Raw genomic sequence first — 18,829 nt, forward strand, 5'->3', positions numbered from 1 at the left:
ACTCATCTGTGGTGCGTCTGACTGTCATGCATGTTTCATCAGCAAATCCCCAACCACACTCCAGCTGACCTACAGGACTTTCAAGCGAACATCGCCAAATCCCTGGCCTTTCTCTCAAACCTGCACAGTCGGGAAGAAGGATCAGGAGATTCCTGTCCCAGCCACCTGGACACACATGCTCGGGAAGCATGTGTAATGTGAAGCACATGTGCTTTTCTCGAAACAACAAAAAAGTTCTAAGGATACAGGTTTGTTAAAAGGTTAGTACGAGAGGCTGCAGCACTGTTCCAGCGTGCAGACATTCCCAGACCATACTGTCCCTGCAGGCCTAGGGCAGGTAAGGCCCGTGCTCTGGTTCCCAGTGATGCAGCCACACTCTGCCGTCAAGCTGTTAATGCCTTCCTAGGCCTCTCCACTCCTTGCCAACAAAAAACTCTGGGAGGAAAACATTCAAAGTCACAGTTTCTACTTGGCCACAACCCTCCCTTCCTTCCTCCTCCTCAAGACAGTCTGACTGAACTTGCAGACTGACCCTGCCTTGGCCGGGCCCTCCATGCAGGCACTGTGGGTTCTCTGCCAGCTGTGCAGACAGAATACCTGAGATGCACTGCCAAAACAGGAAGGTTGGCGCCTCTCTGAGGGGAGGCCTGGGGAGGATCCGTCTCCCAGGTGACTGCAGATACGAGATGAAGGGGCTAGGCCTTTCCGCGCCTCCAGTTACATCCCACAGCCCCTCCCTGTGCGATTGGTCTATTTGATGCAGTCTTCATTCATTCAGTCAACAGACACATTGCCTATTGATATAAAGCCCTGTGCTGGAGCTGGGGGCACAGAGGTGACTGAGATGTACCTCTGTCATCCGGGCCTCTTGTGTTGTTGTGACAGGCCACTTGGGGGACAACTCTGGCACCTTGGACTCCTCTGGAGCCCCCAGTGAAACCACCTCTCTGCAACCCTGGCACCCGTCCCACCAGCAGAGTCCCTGAGACAACGTCATGACAAACAAGACAACGGAGCGTTTGGGAAAGGGAATGGACCGGTAGTTGCCCACCCCAGCCCCACTCCGGACATTCACCTCTCCCTTCGCACAAGCAAGGGCGCCCAGGTGCCAGGTCTGCTTTCTGGCCCAAGAACATGTCCCATCACAGCCAGCTGGCAGGGTGGCCATAGTGGCTGGCATATACACTGGGCTCCAATCTAGTGAATAAATACACCAAAGCTTCAGCATCCCTCAGTGCTGGGTCCTCATTACCAGTCTACAATGGCACATGTCTTTTACTAGATTGTAACTAACCCGTGTTTTACAAAGATGACTAGGCAATAATAAGGACCCCAGGCTGAGCCAGAAACCCCCAGAGAAGCTCATTCCAAGGATCCAGCCATGGATAGAGGTAGAGGGAAAGAGGAAAGGAGAGAAGAGGAGGAAACCTGAAAACAAACGGGGGAGAAACAGGAGTCCTTTCCTCCAGAAAGGAATCAGGAGAAAGAAAGAGAAGACAGGAGGAGAAATCTGAAGGAGGCTCGACCTGCTACTCCTGTGCTCCTTCCTTTTCACTGTGGCCACAACTTCCAGGAGAGTGACTGCTGCCCCCACCAGGGATCCTGTGATGCATGTACATTCCTGAACTGACACCACTTTCCGAGGAAATAACCTAAGAAAGGGGAAGACATTCTCGGCCAGGCCAGGGTCAGGCCGCCTGGGACTGACAGTGTAGAGGGCTGAAGGCTAAGCCCCCTGGCTCCCAGTCTGGCCTCACCCTGGGCCTTGCAGGAAAAGTGGTGATACCTGAGGACCCAGAGGTGAGCACTGGGCAGCACAGGGAGCAGACCCCTGTCCTGACTGGCACCATGCCCTGCCTTAAATTCCACCCTGTGCAGCTCTCCCTCTCTATTGCCACTGTTCCTGGTGGCATTTGGGAAACATGCATTAGCGACCTCAGTACTTGGTTCTAGCTCCTGACCCTGCCTCACAGTCCTCCATCTCTTCTCCTGCTTCTCCTTCAAGCTCTGACACCTAACAGCCTGACCAGGCATGAATGGGCCCAGCAGAGACCGGCAGGTTCTTAGACCCCCTTGACTTGAAGGAGAAGGGGAGCAGCGAAGGATTCCTGGTAGAGGTCGTTGACTCCACCACCCTCGTCCCAAGGCCTCTCAGAGCCAGCAAGTGCCTGGAAGCACCATGCAACACCATATTGGAGCCAGGAGCTCTGGTTCAAATTTTTTTTTTTTTTTTGTAGATTATTATTTTTTATTGAAGGGTAGTTGACACACAGTATTACATTACATTAGTTTCAGGTGTACAACACAGTGATTCAACATTTATATACATGACAATTCTAGGTACCAGCTATCACCATACCAAGCTGTTACAATATCTTGACTATATTCATTACATCCCGGTTATTATTTTACCATTGGAAGTGTGTACTTCTTTTTTTTGTTTGTTTGTTTGTGAGGGCATCTCTCATATTTATTGATCAAATGGTTGTTAACAACAATAAAATTCTGTATAGGGGAGTCAGTGCTCAATGCACAATCATTAATCCACCCCAAGCCTAATTTTCGTCAGTCTCCAATCTTCTGAAGCATAACAAACAAGTTCTTACATGGAGAACAAATTCTTACATAATGAATAAGTTACATAGTGAACAGTACAAGGGCAGCCATCACAGAAACTTTCGGTTTTGCTCATGCATTATGAACTCTAAACAGTCAGTTCAAATATGAATACTCATTTGGTTTTTATACTTGATTTATATGTGGATACCACATTTCTCTCTTTATTATTATTATTTTTAATAAAATGCTGAAGTGGTAGGTAGATACAAGATAAAGGTAGAAAACATAGTTTAGTGTTGTAAGAGAGCAAATGTAGATGATCAGGTGTGTGCCTGTAGACTAAGTGTTAATCCAAGCTAGACCAGGGCAATAATGGTTCAAATTTTGACTGAGCCACTTACTGTGCAATCTCAGGAAAGTTGCCTAACCTCTTGGGGCTTTGACTTTCCTGCCTGTAAAATGGGAATGATCGTCTTACCTGTATCACTATACTGTTTCAAGGAAAAAGTAGCGTAATGCATGGGAAGTACCTGATGCAGAGTTGGGGCTCATTACTATGTTCCTGCATACATCCATACACACAAATAAGCAGGGTCTGCAGTATGTATGGCCCTTAGCTGAGTGCTGGTCAAGTGAGAAATGCAGAGCAAGGAGGAGCCGGTCCTTGTATCATTGCTGACTGGGGCGCTGCCGTCTCTGCCCTGAATCTGCTCACAGCGCAGTGAGTTCTTCCGTCTGGTCTGCAGGGTTCTGCCAGCTGAGCAGTGAGGTGCTTGGCCCTGCCATGCTGTGGTTCTTACTCCACTAAGCCAGAGTTAGACAGCAGAGCAGAGGCCTCTGAGAGCAGGGCAGCCAGGCAGGGGGACCAGGCAAGGGTTCTCAGCGCTGGCTGCGCGGTGGATCAACCGAAGCATGTGAAAGATAGGCCAGCAGGCCCCGCCCCCATGGTGCTGACTGACTAGGTCTGGGGTGGGGTTTGGGATGCTATTTTTTTTATCCTGAGGTCCCCCTGGTGCTTCTAATGTGCAGACAGGGTTGAGAACCCCAGGGATAGAGGCTGGAGCTCTCATTAAAGCGTTCCTCAGCTATTCTGAGAAGACACTGCTCTTCTCTGCTGGACCAGGGAAGGGGCTGGGTACGGAGACCTGGGTTCTTGGAAATTACTTCTCCTCTCTGGGCCACTGTTCTGGTATGTTCGAGATGGAGAAAATAACCCTTCCTGGCTTCCCTCACAGGGTCATTTGTGAGGGTCATACGAGATGGTGTGTGTACAGTCCCATCTACTCGACAGCCCCGTAAGTAAAATACAAATGCCAGGACACCACAAACCATTCCACACACTAAGTCCTATCTCTTCCTAGTGTGTATATGGGCAGAGAGGAAAGGCTGAGCGAGCTGCTGGATGAGGCTCCCCAGCACTCGGAGGCCAGAAGACCATCAGCTGGAATCACGACTCCACACAGAGGTCACCCTGGGCACTGCAAGGCCTTCCAGGCAGGCATTGCTCAGCGGCCCAGAAAACCCTTCTCAGCAAGCCACGCAGGGCTGCCCTCCCATCTCAGGGAAAGGAGTCCTCAGGGAAGGCTGGGGAAGATGCCTGGGTTGGGAAGGTGACAGTACAGAGTTATGGCGACAGCTGGGCCACGGCCGTTAGCTCCAGGAGAATGGGGGCCCAGGGAAGGGGGGACCAGGGCAGACAGTCGAGAGCGTGGTGCCCACAGACGAGCTGCCTTCCCCGGCTGGGGACAGAGGAGGCTGCAGTCTGGGGGCACCGTATTTCACGCAGTGTGTTCATTCCTGCACCAATGTTCACTGAGCGCCTCCCCTATGTGAGGCAGGCATTCCAGAAAGACCTCAACCCTTATCCTCCAAATCCACAAGTGCAGGCCAGCTGCGAGCTCCAGAGGAGCAGCCACAACATTTATGGTTCATTACATCTTGAAAGGAACAGGGAACATATACTCCACGAGACTGTGGGGGTGTTCTTGGGTAAAGAATATTAATCTTTAGCTTAATTGCTTTGTATGCTTAGAATTTTGTCAGAAGTTTGTTGTTTTTTTAATACAGAACAATGAAAAATACCTCTTCTGGTGAATTAAAATCCATCTTAGTAAGTAGGGCTCTGTTGGCTTCTAAATTGGCACACTCTCCCCAAACAACTTCAGCCCATGCCAGCACTTCAGCTGCTCCCACACTGCGTATGACTTTATCTCCAGCCCTGGCTGCACCTCAGAGCCACGGACCAACCTACCTACGTAGCTGCCTCCTACTTGTATCTACTTGGACCTCGGAGTCCAAACTTTTCTGCCAACCTCACCTTCTTCCCTCCGTGTGTTCCTGCTGCCAGATTCCTCCCAGATACCAGAGCAGACACCACTCACCAGTCTCATATCCCTCTCCACCTCATCCCCATATCCTATCTTGCCAGCTGCATCGCTCTTTACTCTGCCCACCTCCCACCCCCAGAAGGTGCCGTATCGTCATCGCTTTCCTGAATTACCATAACAACCTCTCAGTTAAGTTTCCTGCCTCCATTCTTCATCCTTCTCTCAAACCACTGATTTCTCCATGCCGTGGCCAGAGCAATTTTTCTGAAATATAAAACTGATGTCACGTTTCCCACTGCCCCAAGATAAAGCCCCTGGCCGTGGCAGCCAAGGCTCCATGAGCTGGCTTCCTCACACCGCAGTGCCCTTACCTTCCCAGCACAGCGGGCTTTAGGTCTTTGTGTCAGCTGCCCTGCCTGCAAAATGTGCGCTTCCTTCTCTTCTTACTCTGGCTAAATCTGTACTGCCTCAATGCTCAGTTCAAGGTCATCTCCTGGAACACCTTTCCTGATGCTCAGGCTGGGGTGAGAGTCCCCCCAAAGTCTCCAGGGGCACTGTACAAATCTCTGGCACAGCAATTGTCAGTACTTAGCAACTGTTTGCTTGTCTGGGACCCCATGACACCCTGAGCAGCTAAAATGAAAGAAACTGCATGTCATGCCATAACACGGATACATCTCAAAAATACACTGAGTGAGAAAAACAAATTGCAAAATCATTCGTTCATTCCCCACTCAAATATTTATCAAATGAAAGGATTCATGTGGTATGATAAAATGTATGTAAAATTTCCAAAAACACTAAACAATAGTCGAGATCAGTTGTGGCTATTTGCACATGTTAGAAAAATGACAATACATGGGAAGGACATACATCAGCCTCAAGAGAGCGGTCACCTGTGGGAGAAGAGGAAACAGAGGAAAGTGCAGCATACACTGTGTCTATAATGCTTTGTTTCATTTTATTTTTAGAAAAGATCTGAAGCAAAACTGGCAAAATATTATCCATTAGATTTAGGGGATGATAGATGAATATCTGTTATATGATTTCTTGTATATTTGAAATATTTCATCAGTACACTTTTTAAACTTTCAATGAGGAACCTGACTCTCAAATGCCCTGATTAACCTCCCTGGAGGCCTAAGCCGACTGCTGCAGCCCTTACCCCTAACATGGAGATGGGCCTGCCTGTCACACCGAGACAGGCAGGAATGCAGCCTGGAGATGCAAATTTTTTATCCTCATTTTTATCGATGAGAAAACTGAAGCTCAGAATATAACCTTGCTTAAGACCACACAGAGCCTCCTGAGTTTCAGATGATGTCTTCATGTACAATTCCCACTGTTTCATCCAAAAGTGGGAACTTAGATCAAACAGAGTGTGGTAAAGAGAATTCCAGAAATAGAAGCAGGGCTGTATTCATATGTATTTACAAACCAGCGAGTCGATACACTTTTAGGAAGAAGAGGTTCAGAAAGGTGCAAAGTTGGAAATACAACCAGAAAAGTAATTTGGGAAGCTCATGATGCTTATTGGATGAAATCCTATTGGGTTTGGTTTTGTCCACAGGCCATAGAAGCTACTGGAGATGTTTAAGCTGGAGAGTGACACGAGCACAGCACTGTTTCAGGAAAAGTAATCTGGCTTCAGCGTCCAGGAGGGTTGGTCCCCCAATGGAGATGGGTGGAGTCAACCAAAGGGAAGAACCTACAAGGAAAATTTAGATTTGGAAATCATCTAAGCGCCTTACATAAGAAATGATACCTGCTGATCTCAAGAGAGAGCCGTGGGATTATAGATTCGGGGCGGTTAAACTACACAGAGAAATAAATTTAACTCCAAGGTCTAGGCTTGGGAAAATGGTGTAGACATTTGGAAAATAAATAATTATTTGCCTATGTTTTTGAGGGAGGGAAAGAAAGGGAAGAAGAAAAGAATTAAGGACTTCATCTTTGCTTGCCTTTAATTCAAGGTGATGCTCAGACATCTAGGCAGAGATCACTGGCTTGGTGACATGAGAGCCAAGTCTGAGAAAATCTGGAGAAGCACACAAGAGCCGCCTGCACAGCAGGGATAGTGGAAGGCATCTTGGAGGAAAAGAGCACAGAGAAAAGTGGAGCTGAGGACTGACCAGTGGTTCCCTGCCCTCATCAGGGAACATGAAGACTAGGAAGAAAGCCAAGACTGTGTTGTGTCATAAAACAACTAGGAAGAGACTATTTCCAATCAGTGTTAAGTGGTTGCTCTCACCTGAAGGTATGTGTTGCCCCAAAATTCATGTTGAAACTAATCCCCAGTGTCATGGCATTTGGAGGTGGGGTGATTAGGTCATGAGGGTGCAGCCTTCATGAACAGGATTAGTGCCCTTATAAAAGAGGCCCTAGAAAGCTTCCTTGCGCTTCCGCCGCATGAGGACACAGTGGGAAGACAGCCATCTGCGTACTGGGAAGTATGTCTTCACCAGATATCAAATCTGCCAGTACTTTGATCTTGGATTTCCCAGCCTGCAGAACTGTAAAAAATAAATATTTGTTGTTTATAAGCCACCCTGTCTATGGTATTTTGTTATAGCAGCCTGAATGGATTGAGACTGTGGTCAATGGTACAGAAGGGGTGAAGAATAGTAAATGAGGAAAGTTTCTGGATTTGGAGACCAAGAGGTCACTGGGACCTCAGGTAGAGCAATTTCAGCAGAAGGCAGAATCAGGCACGCTTGACCCCCTCCTGTTAAAGCTCCTAAGGAATGACTGTAGCCTTCTTATAGCCAAGCACAAGGCACATCCCTCACCCTGCAGAACCTGCTGACTTAGCACAGGCAGAGCTGTGCCGGCAGGTGGCAGAGTGTGAAGGCAGAGTGGGCTGTGCAGTATGGGCTCTGGACTGGAGGGTACCACCGAGCCACACTAGGCAACAGTCTGCCTAGAGAACCACAGAGTTAAGCTTGAAGAATAATTTCATTTTTAAATGTAGAACATAGAATTAAAATGTGCCACATGCCACTTCATTTTCTAAACTATATTTTCTCTATATTTGCCTGACTTCTATGGCAATAAAATCATTTTGGCATGACACTCATCTTCCATAAATGAAAATAAAATCCAACAAAATGGTGTTTTAGGAGCTCTAAGCCAAACAAATGTTTGAGAGTGCCTTGTTTAAATTAAGTTGTCATGCTATTTAACTTTTTCCAGCAATGGAGCTCTGTGTCTCCACAGAGACTTGTGCAATGATGCTTGTTTTGGAAGAGATATGACAGAAGGTGGGGAAAGGAAGAGGGGCCTGTGCTGCCTGCCTGTAGGCTCAGATGTTAGGAGAGAGGAAATGAGTCAATGAGTATGATCCACTGTAATGGGAAGTCTGGAGATGAAATGAGAGGCACGGCATAGTGGCTTGAGGTGGAAGGATAAGATGTGATATAGTGGCTTGAATGGAGGGAAGAAAGTGCCAGGTGAAAAACATCACCCTAAATGAAAATCTGTTCCCCCAGACCCTTCTTCCCACCTCCAGAGCTGTGGTAGCCAGGCAATGACCCTGGCAGCAGTTCAGAGAATTCTCTGGAGAATGCAAACTGCACCACAGCAAAGACCTACAGAAGTTGACATTTGGGAGACTTCTGATGAAACATCAGATCCAGTTTGCCACATCAGATCCAGTTTGCCACAGCATCACCCACAGTGGCACCCTCCTGCCACAACCACCACTCTGACTGCAGAGAACTTCCAATCAGTCTTTCAGTGCCTCTTATTAAAAATGAATAAACAGCCAAGGACTACCAGATATTAAAGAAAGCTTGCAGTTATTAACACAGAACAACACAACAGAAACAAAGAAGGCTGGAAAAAAACAAATAATATAGACAGCAGAATAAAAATTTCAAAAGAAAAACCCTATAATTTATAGCCTGAAAGAGTCAAAAGGAGATTATCATGTCCATGAAACAAGAACAGGATGTGATGTTAAAATTAACCACCAGAGAACAACAAAGAGCTCTCAGAAATTAAGGATAGTCAAAACAAAAAATTCAGTACAAAGGTTGGAAATAAAGTTGAGGAACTTACCCATAAAGTAGGGATGGAAAAAAGAGATAAACTACAGAAGACAGAAGATTTAAAAAACAATAAAAGCATAAGGTTCAAATCAGGAGCTCTAAGTTCCAACTAGTTAGAAGTCAAGAAAAAATTTTTAATTTATACTTTAAAAAAAAGAGAGAAAACAGAAAGGAAGAAATGGTCAAAGAAATAATTGAAAATTCCAGATAGAAAGGACCCAGGTCAATGAATAAAAATTTTCATTATGAAACTTCAGAACTGCAAAGGGTAAAAGGAAGATGCTAAAGCACTTTGAGGAGAAGAAAGGATTCCTACCAAGAGCAGAAATCAGAATAGCACCCATCTCCGGGATGCCACTGTATGCCAGAAGATAATGCGATGATTCACAAATTATGGGAGAATAATTTTCAGCCTAGACTTTTATCTCTCTTACCAATTGCATGTGAAAGTAGAAAAGTAGCATTTTCTTTCACAGACAGAAGAGGATGATTTGGGATCCAAACAACAGGGACCAACACCTGGGAGAAGTGACGGCAAGTCCCAGCACAACAGCTGTGCTCCAGGCCCAAGATCGTCCATCAGGAAGGGTCGTGGTGGGGTTGGGGCAGGGGGCTGGGGGAGGGGGTGTCTCCAGGAGAAAGCAAAGCATAGGGAACACTGGGAAAATGTAAGTATTTGAAGCTCTATGGATATTTTATTTTAATGGCGACAAAAACCTAGAAAATAAAGCAAATGGGGAAAAAAGAGTGTGGTGGGTTGAACAGGGGCCCAAAAAAGTATGACCACATACTAATCCTGGAAACCTGTGAATGTGACCCTATTTGGCAAAAAGGTCTTTGCAGATGTAATTAAATTAAGGATCTCAAGATGAGATCATCCTGTATTACCTAAGTCGGACCTATTTGCCAATGACAAGTTGTCCTTATGAGAAACACACAGAAGAGAGACAAGAGGAGGAAAGGACCAAGCGAAGACAAAAGCAGAGACTGGAGCGCTGTCACAAGCTAAGGAACTCCTGCTGTCATTCATCAGAGGCTGGAAGATGGGCAAGGACTCCCCACTAGAGCTTTGGAGGGTGCACTCAGCCCTGCCAATGCCCTTGACTTCAGACTTCTGGCCTCCAGAGCTGTGTGAAGGAATAAATTTTTCTTGTTTTAAGCCACCAAGTTAGTGGTAATTTGTTAAGGCAGTGCTAAGAAACTAATACAGGAGCTTAAATTCAGGAAAAGCTGAAAGATACACAAAAATAAAGCAATCAAAGTACATGATCTAGCTCAAAAATGAATATTTTTATGTATGTGTATTACATTAATTACATATAAAAATTAACTTTCAAAGAAAAAATGACATTTTTGGAAAAAATTTTCAACATATATAACAAACATTGTCTGGCACTAATAAAAGCTAAACAAGTATATGTTATATGTTGAATTAATTGCTAAGGTAGAAGAGCTATTAGCCATTAAAAAATGAGATAGCCTAAAGAAAAAGTTATATAGATAAGTTAAATAAAAATAAATACAAGTGGCAATAAAAATATAAATAAAATAATCCTCATTAATGATTTACAAAAAGCAAAGTTTAAAAAAGATCACAATTTTTACCAATCACTTGGCAGAATTCTAAAAGATTGAACATATCCAATAATGTCCAGGATATGGGGAATCAATAACTCTTATATACTGTCAGCGGGAGTTTGGAATTTAATAACTCTATTGAAGGCAATTTGGCAGAACCCAACAACATCTAAATAAGCTTGACCTTTGTCTTATCAATTTTATTTATAAGCTTTGATCCTGCAGAAATAAGCTTCAAATTTTGTGCAAGGATATTCATGTCAACAATATTTATAATAGCAACAAGCTGGAAAAACCTAAATATCCATCAATAAATAAGTGTTTAAATATAAAGTATTTTAGATCTGTGTTATGGAATGCAGGTGTTAAAAAAGAATGGGGGAATCCTAAATGTTCTGACACTACAGGATGTCCAAATGTACTGAGTGAGAGAGGAAATGCAGCAAAACAATGTAGAACTACATTTTTACAAAGAAGTATGTTGTATGTATTTATGTATGTGCCCATGTGCATTTGTGCTTGTACATGTATAGAAAATAGACTGGAAAGATATTTACCAATCTCCTTTTGGGGAGTAGAGGTAGGAGAAGGGAGTAAAGGGAGGGAAATTTCACTTTTTACTTTATATTTCAGTGATTTTTAAAGTTTTACAACACATAAATATTTATTTTGTCCTTGAAGTAAATAGGAAAATATTTTGACTTCAGTGTATTTAGATTTTTTCCTGATTTTAAAACTGACTGTTGTGGTTTTTAAATGTGTCTACAAATCCTTTGACACTTCCCATTCAGAAGGTGGAAACTTTCTTATTCCCCTCCCGTTGAATGAGGACCAAAGTGACTTACTGGTAACATATTGTGGTAGAAGTCTGCTATGTGACTTTGAAGCCAGATCATAAAAAGGATAGAGCTCTCTCTCTCCCTCTCCTTCCCATGCCCCATCCCTCCACACTCTCACTCTGGTTGTCTCTCTTCTCTGTTTGCTCTTGGGGAAGCCACTCACCCCATGATTTGTGAACATATAAGCAGCTCTCAGGAAAGGACCACAGGAAGAGGAACCGAGCCCTCTGCCAACAACCAATACCAACCTGCCAGCCAGTCCTCCAGCCCCAGTCAAGCCTTCAGATGACTGCAGCCCCTGCTGACATCTGACTGAACCTCATTGAGAAAACCTCAGCTGGACCTATTAGCGAAGCCATACCCAAATCCTGGCCCATAGAAAGAGCAAGAAATAAAAAACATTTATTGCTGTTTTCTGCCACTACATTTTGCAGTAATTTCTACAACAGCAATAGATAACTAATACCTGTACCAAACTCCCTCTGGAGAGTATTAGTGGGAAAATGGTGTGAAGGAGGAAACTTGCTTTTTCACTCTCTACACTTTGACTTTGTACATTTTAGGATTGTTTGGATTTTTTTTTAGTCTTTTATATTTAAAGAAAGGGAAAGAAATAAAGTGTATTTATTTTTAATACAATTTTTTTCTGATTTTAAAAGTAACATGAGTGAAAAAGGACAAGTTGGAAGACTAACACTACCCAACTTCAAGACTTTCTACAAAGTTATAATAATCAAAACTGTGTGGTATCAGCAAATAGACAACAGATCAACAGGATAAGATGAAGACCTCAGGAATAGATTCACACAAACACAGTCAACTGATCCTTGACAAAAGAGCAAAGGCAATTCAGTAGAGACAGGATATGCTTTTCAACAAATGGTGCTGGAACAGCTGGATATCCACATGCAAAAAAATTGTAAACATTCACTTTCTATGCTTCATAAAATTTAAGTCAAAATGGATCATAGACTTAAATGTGAAACACAAAACTATGAAATTTCTGAAAGATAAAGATAACATAGGAGAAAAATCTAGGTGATCTTGGGTTTAGTAATGAGTTTTTAGGTACAATACATAAAGCATGATCCATGAAGGAAAAAAAAATTGACTTAGACTTCATTAAAATTAAAAACTTCTGTTGTGCAAAAGACACTGTTACAGAATGAAAAGATAAGCCACAGACTGGGAGAAAATATTTACAAACATATATCTTATAAAGGGCTTATATCCAAAATATAAAAATTCTTGAAACTCAACAATAAAAAATTGTTTTTCAAAGACTTGAAATCATTTTAAATTTGCCCTATTTAAAAAAATGGGCAAATGATCTGAACAGACACCTCACCAGAGATGATATACAAATGTCAATTAAACATATGAAAAGATGCTCAGTATCTTATGTTATTAAGGAATTGCAAATTAAGACAACAAAGACATGCTACTATGTACCTATTAGAATAGCTAAGATCCAAAAACTTAAAACACCAAAAGCTGGTGAGATCTGGAGCAACAGGACTCTGATTTGTTCTTGGTAGGAATGCAAAAATGGTATAGTCACTTGGAAGACAGTTTGACAGTTTCTTACAAAGGTAAACATAATCTTATCATACGGTCCAACAATCATGCTCCTAGGTATTTATTCAAAGGGGCTAAAAAGTTATATCTTCACAAAAACCTGCACACAAATGTTTATAGAAGTGTTATTTATTAATTGCCAAAAGCTAGAAGCAACCAAAATGTTCTTTGACTAAATGAATTGATTTCTTAAAAAAAGAAAACAGTGGTATATCTATGGAATATCATTCAGTGATCAAAAGAAATGAGTTATCAAGGCACAAAAAGACATGGTGAAACCTTAACTGGATAAAGCCAGTCTGAAAAGGCTACATACTTTATGATTCCAACTATAAGGCATTCTGGAAAAGGCACAACTATAGATACAGTAAAGAGATCAGTGTCTACCAGGAGTTCAAGGGCGAGCGGAAGGGTTTTGAATAGGGGAGCACAGGGATTTTTAAGCCACTGAAACTATGATACTTAATAAAAGTATCATAAAAGTATGATACTAGTGGTAGATATATGTCACTATATATTTACAAAAGTCCACAGAATTGTACAACACTGAGGGTGAATCCTAACCTAAACTACCAACTTTAGTTAATAACAAAGTATCAGTATTGGTTCCTCAGCCGTAATAAATGTGCCACACTCACGCAAGAAGTTAGTAAGGGGAAACTCCAGCGAAAGGAGAGAGGAAGCACATGGGAACCACTCTACAATCTGCTCAATTTCTGTAAACCTAAAGCTGCTCTAAAAACTAAAATCTATTAATTTTTTTAAAAATAGCACTAATCAGTTGAAGGAAAAGTAGAAAATAAGATAATATAGGAACCCATAATCTCAGCTGAAACACGGCCACTGTTAACACTTAGGCATAGTTTATTCTAGAATTTTTTTCAAATGTCTATGTATATGTCATTTTTTCAAAGACTTGAAATCATTCTGCTAAATCTATTCTGCAGGTTTATGGTCCAGTTTTAGTTCAGATTTTTAACTGCAGAGAAAGTAGCCCATAAAAAACACCAGTGATACCAAAAACAGATTCTAGAGGGGCCAGTTGCTATGGGAATAACTGAAAATAAATTTCACTTCACACTACACCCTGTTAATGTACTGACCAGAAGGAAAGAGAAATATTTGCAGTAACTTAGAAAAGTGGCCAAGAAAACTTCTAATCAAGAAGAAGGAAAATACATCAATCTAGTGAGGTTTCAAAGAGCCCAGTAGCATCGCCCTGCAGTTGAACCAGTTATGCTCTCGCAGCAACCACACAGATGCAGGCGGAAAGGACCGAGGACCTGGACACTAGAGGGGGCGCTCTCTCCCTAACTGACAGTTTGATGGCCGGCCAACCAGTCTGCCTCTGGGGGGTGGGCTTGTCCTGCAGCCTAGTGCAAGGCCAGGGAGAAATCACTCTTTCCCTCCAATGGAGATGCTCCAAAATTTAGCAAGCTGCAAGGAAGGCCCAGGCACTGAGTGATCAACTGGGGTACCACCCTGGAGTGAGTCCTGGTAGCCCCTTCTGTCTGGGGGTTAACCAATTTAGATGCTGGGTCATGGGGCAGTCTGGAGGTCCTGGGACAGGGACCAGGTTGCCAGAGGGTAGGGGGCATTGAGGGAGCTCAGGGGAGTGACTACTTTCCAACAGAAGAATTTAAACACATAAGAAAGTAGCAAGGCCAGATTAGCGTGTACCAACTGAATTCTGACCTTCCTGCAACCGACACATTTTTTGAAAGATGAGACATCGGGGGCAGCCTTGAAGGGGAAAAGCAGAGCTAATGCAATAAAAAGACAGCTGGTAATGTGAAGACAGGCCCAGCTTCCCACCTCATTAACAGCTCAGCTTTAGAGTCAAAGAGATCCTCTTTCATTCCCACAAATTATATACTCTATATAATTATACAATTTTATATTTTTATATAAAATATAAAATATCTTTTTATGCTCTGCTATGCACTACTACAAATTATATAATTCCCAATTCTCTCATCTGTAAAATGGGTGTAATTGTTCTTCCCTCCTGAAGTTATGATAAGGACTACATGAGATAACCCATGTGAGGTGCTAAGCCCAATGCCTGGCACAAAGCCAGTGCTCAGCCAAATGCAGCTGCTATCAGTGCGACCACCAGTAGAGGCGACCAGCTGCGATCATGTGTTCCTTTAACACAGCTGGTGGCCCCATCTCCCTTTTCCTGCCCATATTCCAACACAGACCCTAACCACCATTGCGTTACAAACAGTCCCTGAAGTGTGAAATATCTGGCAGTCACCTTTTGTCTACAGCCTCCTAGGAAGCTCTGTACTCTGGAGAGAACAAAGACTTTTGATGCCAAACCCACCCAAGACACAAAATTACAAAGTTATGGACACTCAAAGCATATGGATTTAGGACTAGAGTTGCCAGGTATCCTCGAGGCTGAAGAAAACCCAGAATTAAACAGTGATCAGTTGATTATCAAGATATGCCACTATTTCCAAATGGTACAAAAGGCTGTTAATTTTCCTTCTTTAAGCTTAGTGAATGGATTCATTTTTTTATTTTGAGAAAAAAATTTAATATAGAAAACTATAAATAATCAAACCTATATCTGTCCCCATCTCCCAGAATGATAATTATTAACATTGGTTATATTTTCATCAAGTCCTTTTAAAAAATAAATTGGATACGCAGACAATTTTAAAATGTATTTTCTTCCTTACTTCCAGTTCTATTTCTTGCTCACTTTCCTAATCACTGTTAGGAATCTAATCTTTAACCCAATTCTACTTTATCCTGTGTTTATCTAAAGTTTTTGTGTTTTATTTAACAAAAATAAAATAAAAAGAAACAGAAGATACTCCAAGTGAAAATGCCTACATGAAGAAGGGCTTTCGGGCCCTTGTGGACACACCCACTCACCTGCTGCCAAAACAGCACACGCGTATTGTCAGTGAAGTCTACTGGGGGTTAGTCTTGCAAACTCACACCTATGAACACTAGGGAGCAGTGCAGACCCCCACAAGGCCATCTACCCCCCTGGACAAGGCTTACCTGGATCCAGGTGTGTGAAAGAGCCCACCACAAAGTCCAGCGTGGACACGGCCAGAAGGAACAGCAGCAGCAGCTGGAGGCGGATGATCCATTTGACACCTGCTAGGTTAATGCCCAGCAAGGCCAGGAGCACCACAACTGAAATTCCTCGCACGGCCCAGATATTCCTGAGGCTCAGCAAGTCTGAGATGGACTCGGCGAAGCCGGTGATGTACATGGCGCCTGCAACACACTGACAGGTATTCTTGGTAGCGGCAGGTGAAGAATGCATCAGGAGCCCGCAGGCCGGCGCTGCCTGGCACTGAGGACCCGGCTCACCCCTGCCAGGCTCGGCACCTGGGAACCAGCATGGGGGTTGAATGAGTCCTTCCTGCCTGTGAGGCCTGCCGCCAGCCCGTTTCTGCGCATCTACATCTCCACCAGTGCCCAGGCGAGACGAACGCCACTCAGTGGTGACTACAATGAAACTACAAGAGGAAGATGGGGCTCCGGGCCAAAATTTCTCTGAGTTATTCAAGAACTAAACAAAAACAAAAACACAGGGGGTCCATCTCAGAGCCTCAGGAGGACACTGAAGCAAACCCTAGTTTTTTCTCCGTTTTTTCCGTAGGTGACTATTATTTAAAAAGTTATCTAAAACGTAGGACAAAAAGCGAAGCATCCTGTCCGTGTCATATGGAACAAAGGCTGCCCGAGGACCGTCTGGGTGAATGTACTTGATTCTACTCACTGTTTACTTATGATGAAATGCAGTAAATGTCCCAGCCTTAGTGAAATCAGTGTCCACTTACAGATTTTTTTCAAGCAGAGATGCAAATAACTTCTGCCCAGGGGAACAGACAACCCAGAAGATTAGGGTCTGTTGTCTTGGTAGACATTAACCAGCTTTGAGTCTAACACAGCAATCTTATCTTTCCAGTTATGTATGAAATTGCTTACCTATGAATTTATGAATTTATGGATATGATTTGAATCCATCCAGGATGCATACCTAGCTTTTCAACTGCCCTTTAACATATTATTGGCTCCTCCATTAACTAATTAGTTAAATAAAACCTTTGGCACATGTTTATTTTTTATTTGCCTGAGAGTCATGACTTTACCTTTTAAAAAATATTTGAAACACAATTTCAAATAAATATTTGAAAACGACACCAGACTCACTCTGCCATTCCTCAGCCCCCTTCCCTCCCTCCTTGGTTGGTTCCCTCACCCCCACTGCCCCCCGCCACCCCCATCCCCACCCCGGGCCAGGGGCTCTTGTCACTACCCTTCTGTTCTCTTGCTGTTCTCCCAGGGAACAAATTTTACTGTGGCCTCAGTCAAGTTCCTCATTTCCATGAAGCCTTTCCTCATACCTTTTCTGAATAAATATTATGCTTACTGCCAGTACCATGCAATTAATTATCTGGTTCCATATTGTATTATTATTTCATGTATATAAGTTTATCTCTACCACCACCAAGAGTGTAAACATCTTAAAAAACAAAAGTTTTTATGCTGGTGGCACCTGTAAAATGCCCCACATTTGCTAACTATTCTGTTTCAAGCACTCAGTGAACACTTTGTGATGTGTTTTGACCATATGAAAAGTGCTCTGGGAAGCAGGCAGTATTACATTCCAGCCCTTTTACATGAAGACTGAAGGGCAATATAATGTCGGCATGTGAGGGGAGCTCCCGATTCGGGCTTACTTTGCAACTAGACATAACATCATTGCCAGTGTTCCCCAAATGTACATGAGGCATTTCTGTCTATAAATGGGTAAAGGGGGATGCTCAATAAATGTAGGGGAAAGAAAATTTCTGAGAGAAAGACAGAGAGACAGAGACAGAGAGATGAGAGATGAGAGAGAGAAATTTGTTTTTCTGCATCCACCCCCCGAACTCAAACTTACTCTTGATTAAATATCAAGAGTGTGATGGCGATATTGATAATATTTCATCAGTATTTGGCCAGGTCAACTGGACTCTTCATGGTCAGATATATCAGAGTTTAAAACACAAATGCTAAAATATAGTTAATGATTACCACTTGTAAGGGCATCAACTCAGGGGTCTGATGCTCCAACATGTGAGGCAGAGGGGCAGATGCTGGAACTTGAATATGACCATCTGCATCTGGAGCTTCCAAAACAATTGTTTCTTTTTTCTAGCTGGAGAACAGCATTTGCTCACGTGTAGTGAGCCAACAGTAAGACTGCCTTTTGTTTCCAGTAACTCCAGTAGAGCCCTTCTCTTGAGTTTGTACCTCAGATCACTTTTTAGCCTAAAGATGGGTGAAAGAGCATGGTGGTTAGGAGGACAGACTGAGAAACCAGACTCTCTAAGGCCAAATCTGGTGGCTCCCAGTTGTAGCTGTGTGACCTGGGGAAGTGCTTTAACCCCTCTGTGCTTTATTTTCTCATCTGTGAAACCCAGATAATAATAGTACTTACTCAGAAGGTTATTGTAAGTATTAAATGAAATAATTCATGTGAAGTCCTAGAACAATATCTGACTCATACAGTTATAGAAATAACAGCTATCAGCATTATCACTATTACTTTACTATTATTAGCTACTGAGAAAGAGGAAACAGTAGTTAGTCATCAATTTCATAAAATACTCCTTAATGCTAAATAGATGATGGAATAAAGTCACTGGAAATTTGTGTTGTTAAGTTGCCAGTAGGGATTCTGGAAACTGAAGAGTCTTACTTTAAGGGAAAGCAGTAACAGCTCAAAATTAAACAGTCTTCTCAAAAATCTAAGGGTTTGGAGTCAAGAGGTAAGGGCATTTATGAAATGTGGGAAAGTAGAAGGATCATAGAGATTTCATATTTGGTAGGTCAGGGAGCTAGTAAGTAATATTTCTTGGTTGGGAAGGACACAAAAAGT

The 18,829-nt window shown here is 43.0% G+C and overlaps 1 protein-coding gene across 3 annotated transcripts in view; it reads right to left on the minus strand.

The window, feature by feature from the left end:
• The window catches only part of SLC12A8 (solute carrier family 12 member 8), a 113,991-nt gene that overhangs the window by 72,489 nt on the left and 22,673 nt on the right, over nucleotides 1-18,829 (minus strand). For all 3 annotated transcript variants that reach the window (XM_036905127.2, XM_036905137.2, XM_036905118.2), the window contains exon 5: nucleotides 15,952-16,183. In XM_036905127.2, coding sequence (XP_036761022.2) covers nucleotides 15,952-16,183 — 232 coding nt within the window. The remainder of the gene's footprint in view (nucleotides 1-15,951; nucleotides 16,184-18,829) is intronic.

The sequence above is a fragment of the Manis pentadactyla genome, chromosome 1, assembly GCF_030020395.1.
Source record: "Manis pentadactyla isolate mManPen7 chromosome 1, mManPen7.hap1, whole genome shotgun sequence".
NCBI classification, from domain to species: Eukaryota; Metazoa; Chordata; class Mammalia; order Pholidota; family Manidae; genus Manis; species Manis pentadactyla.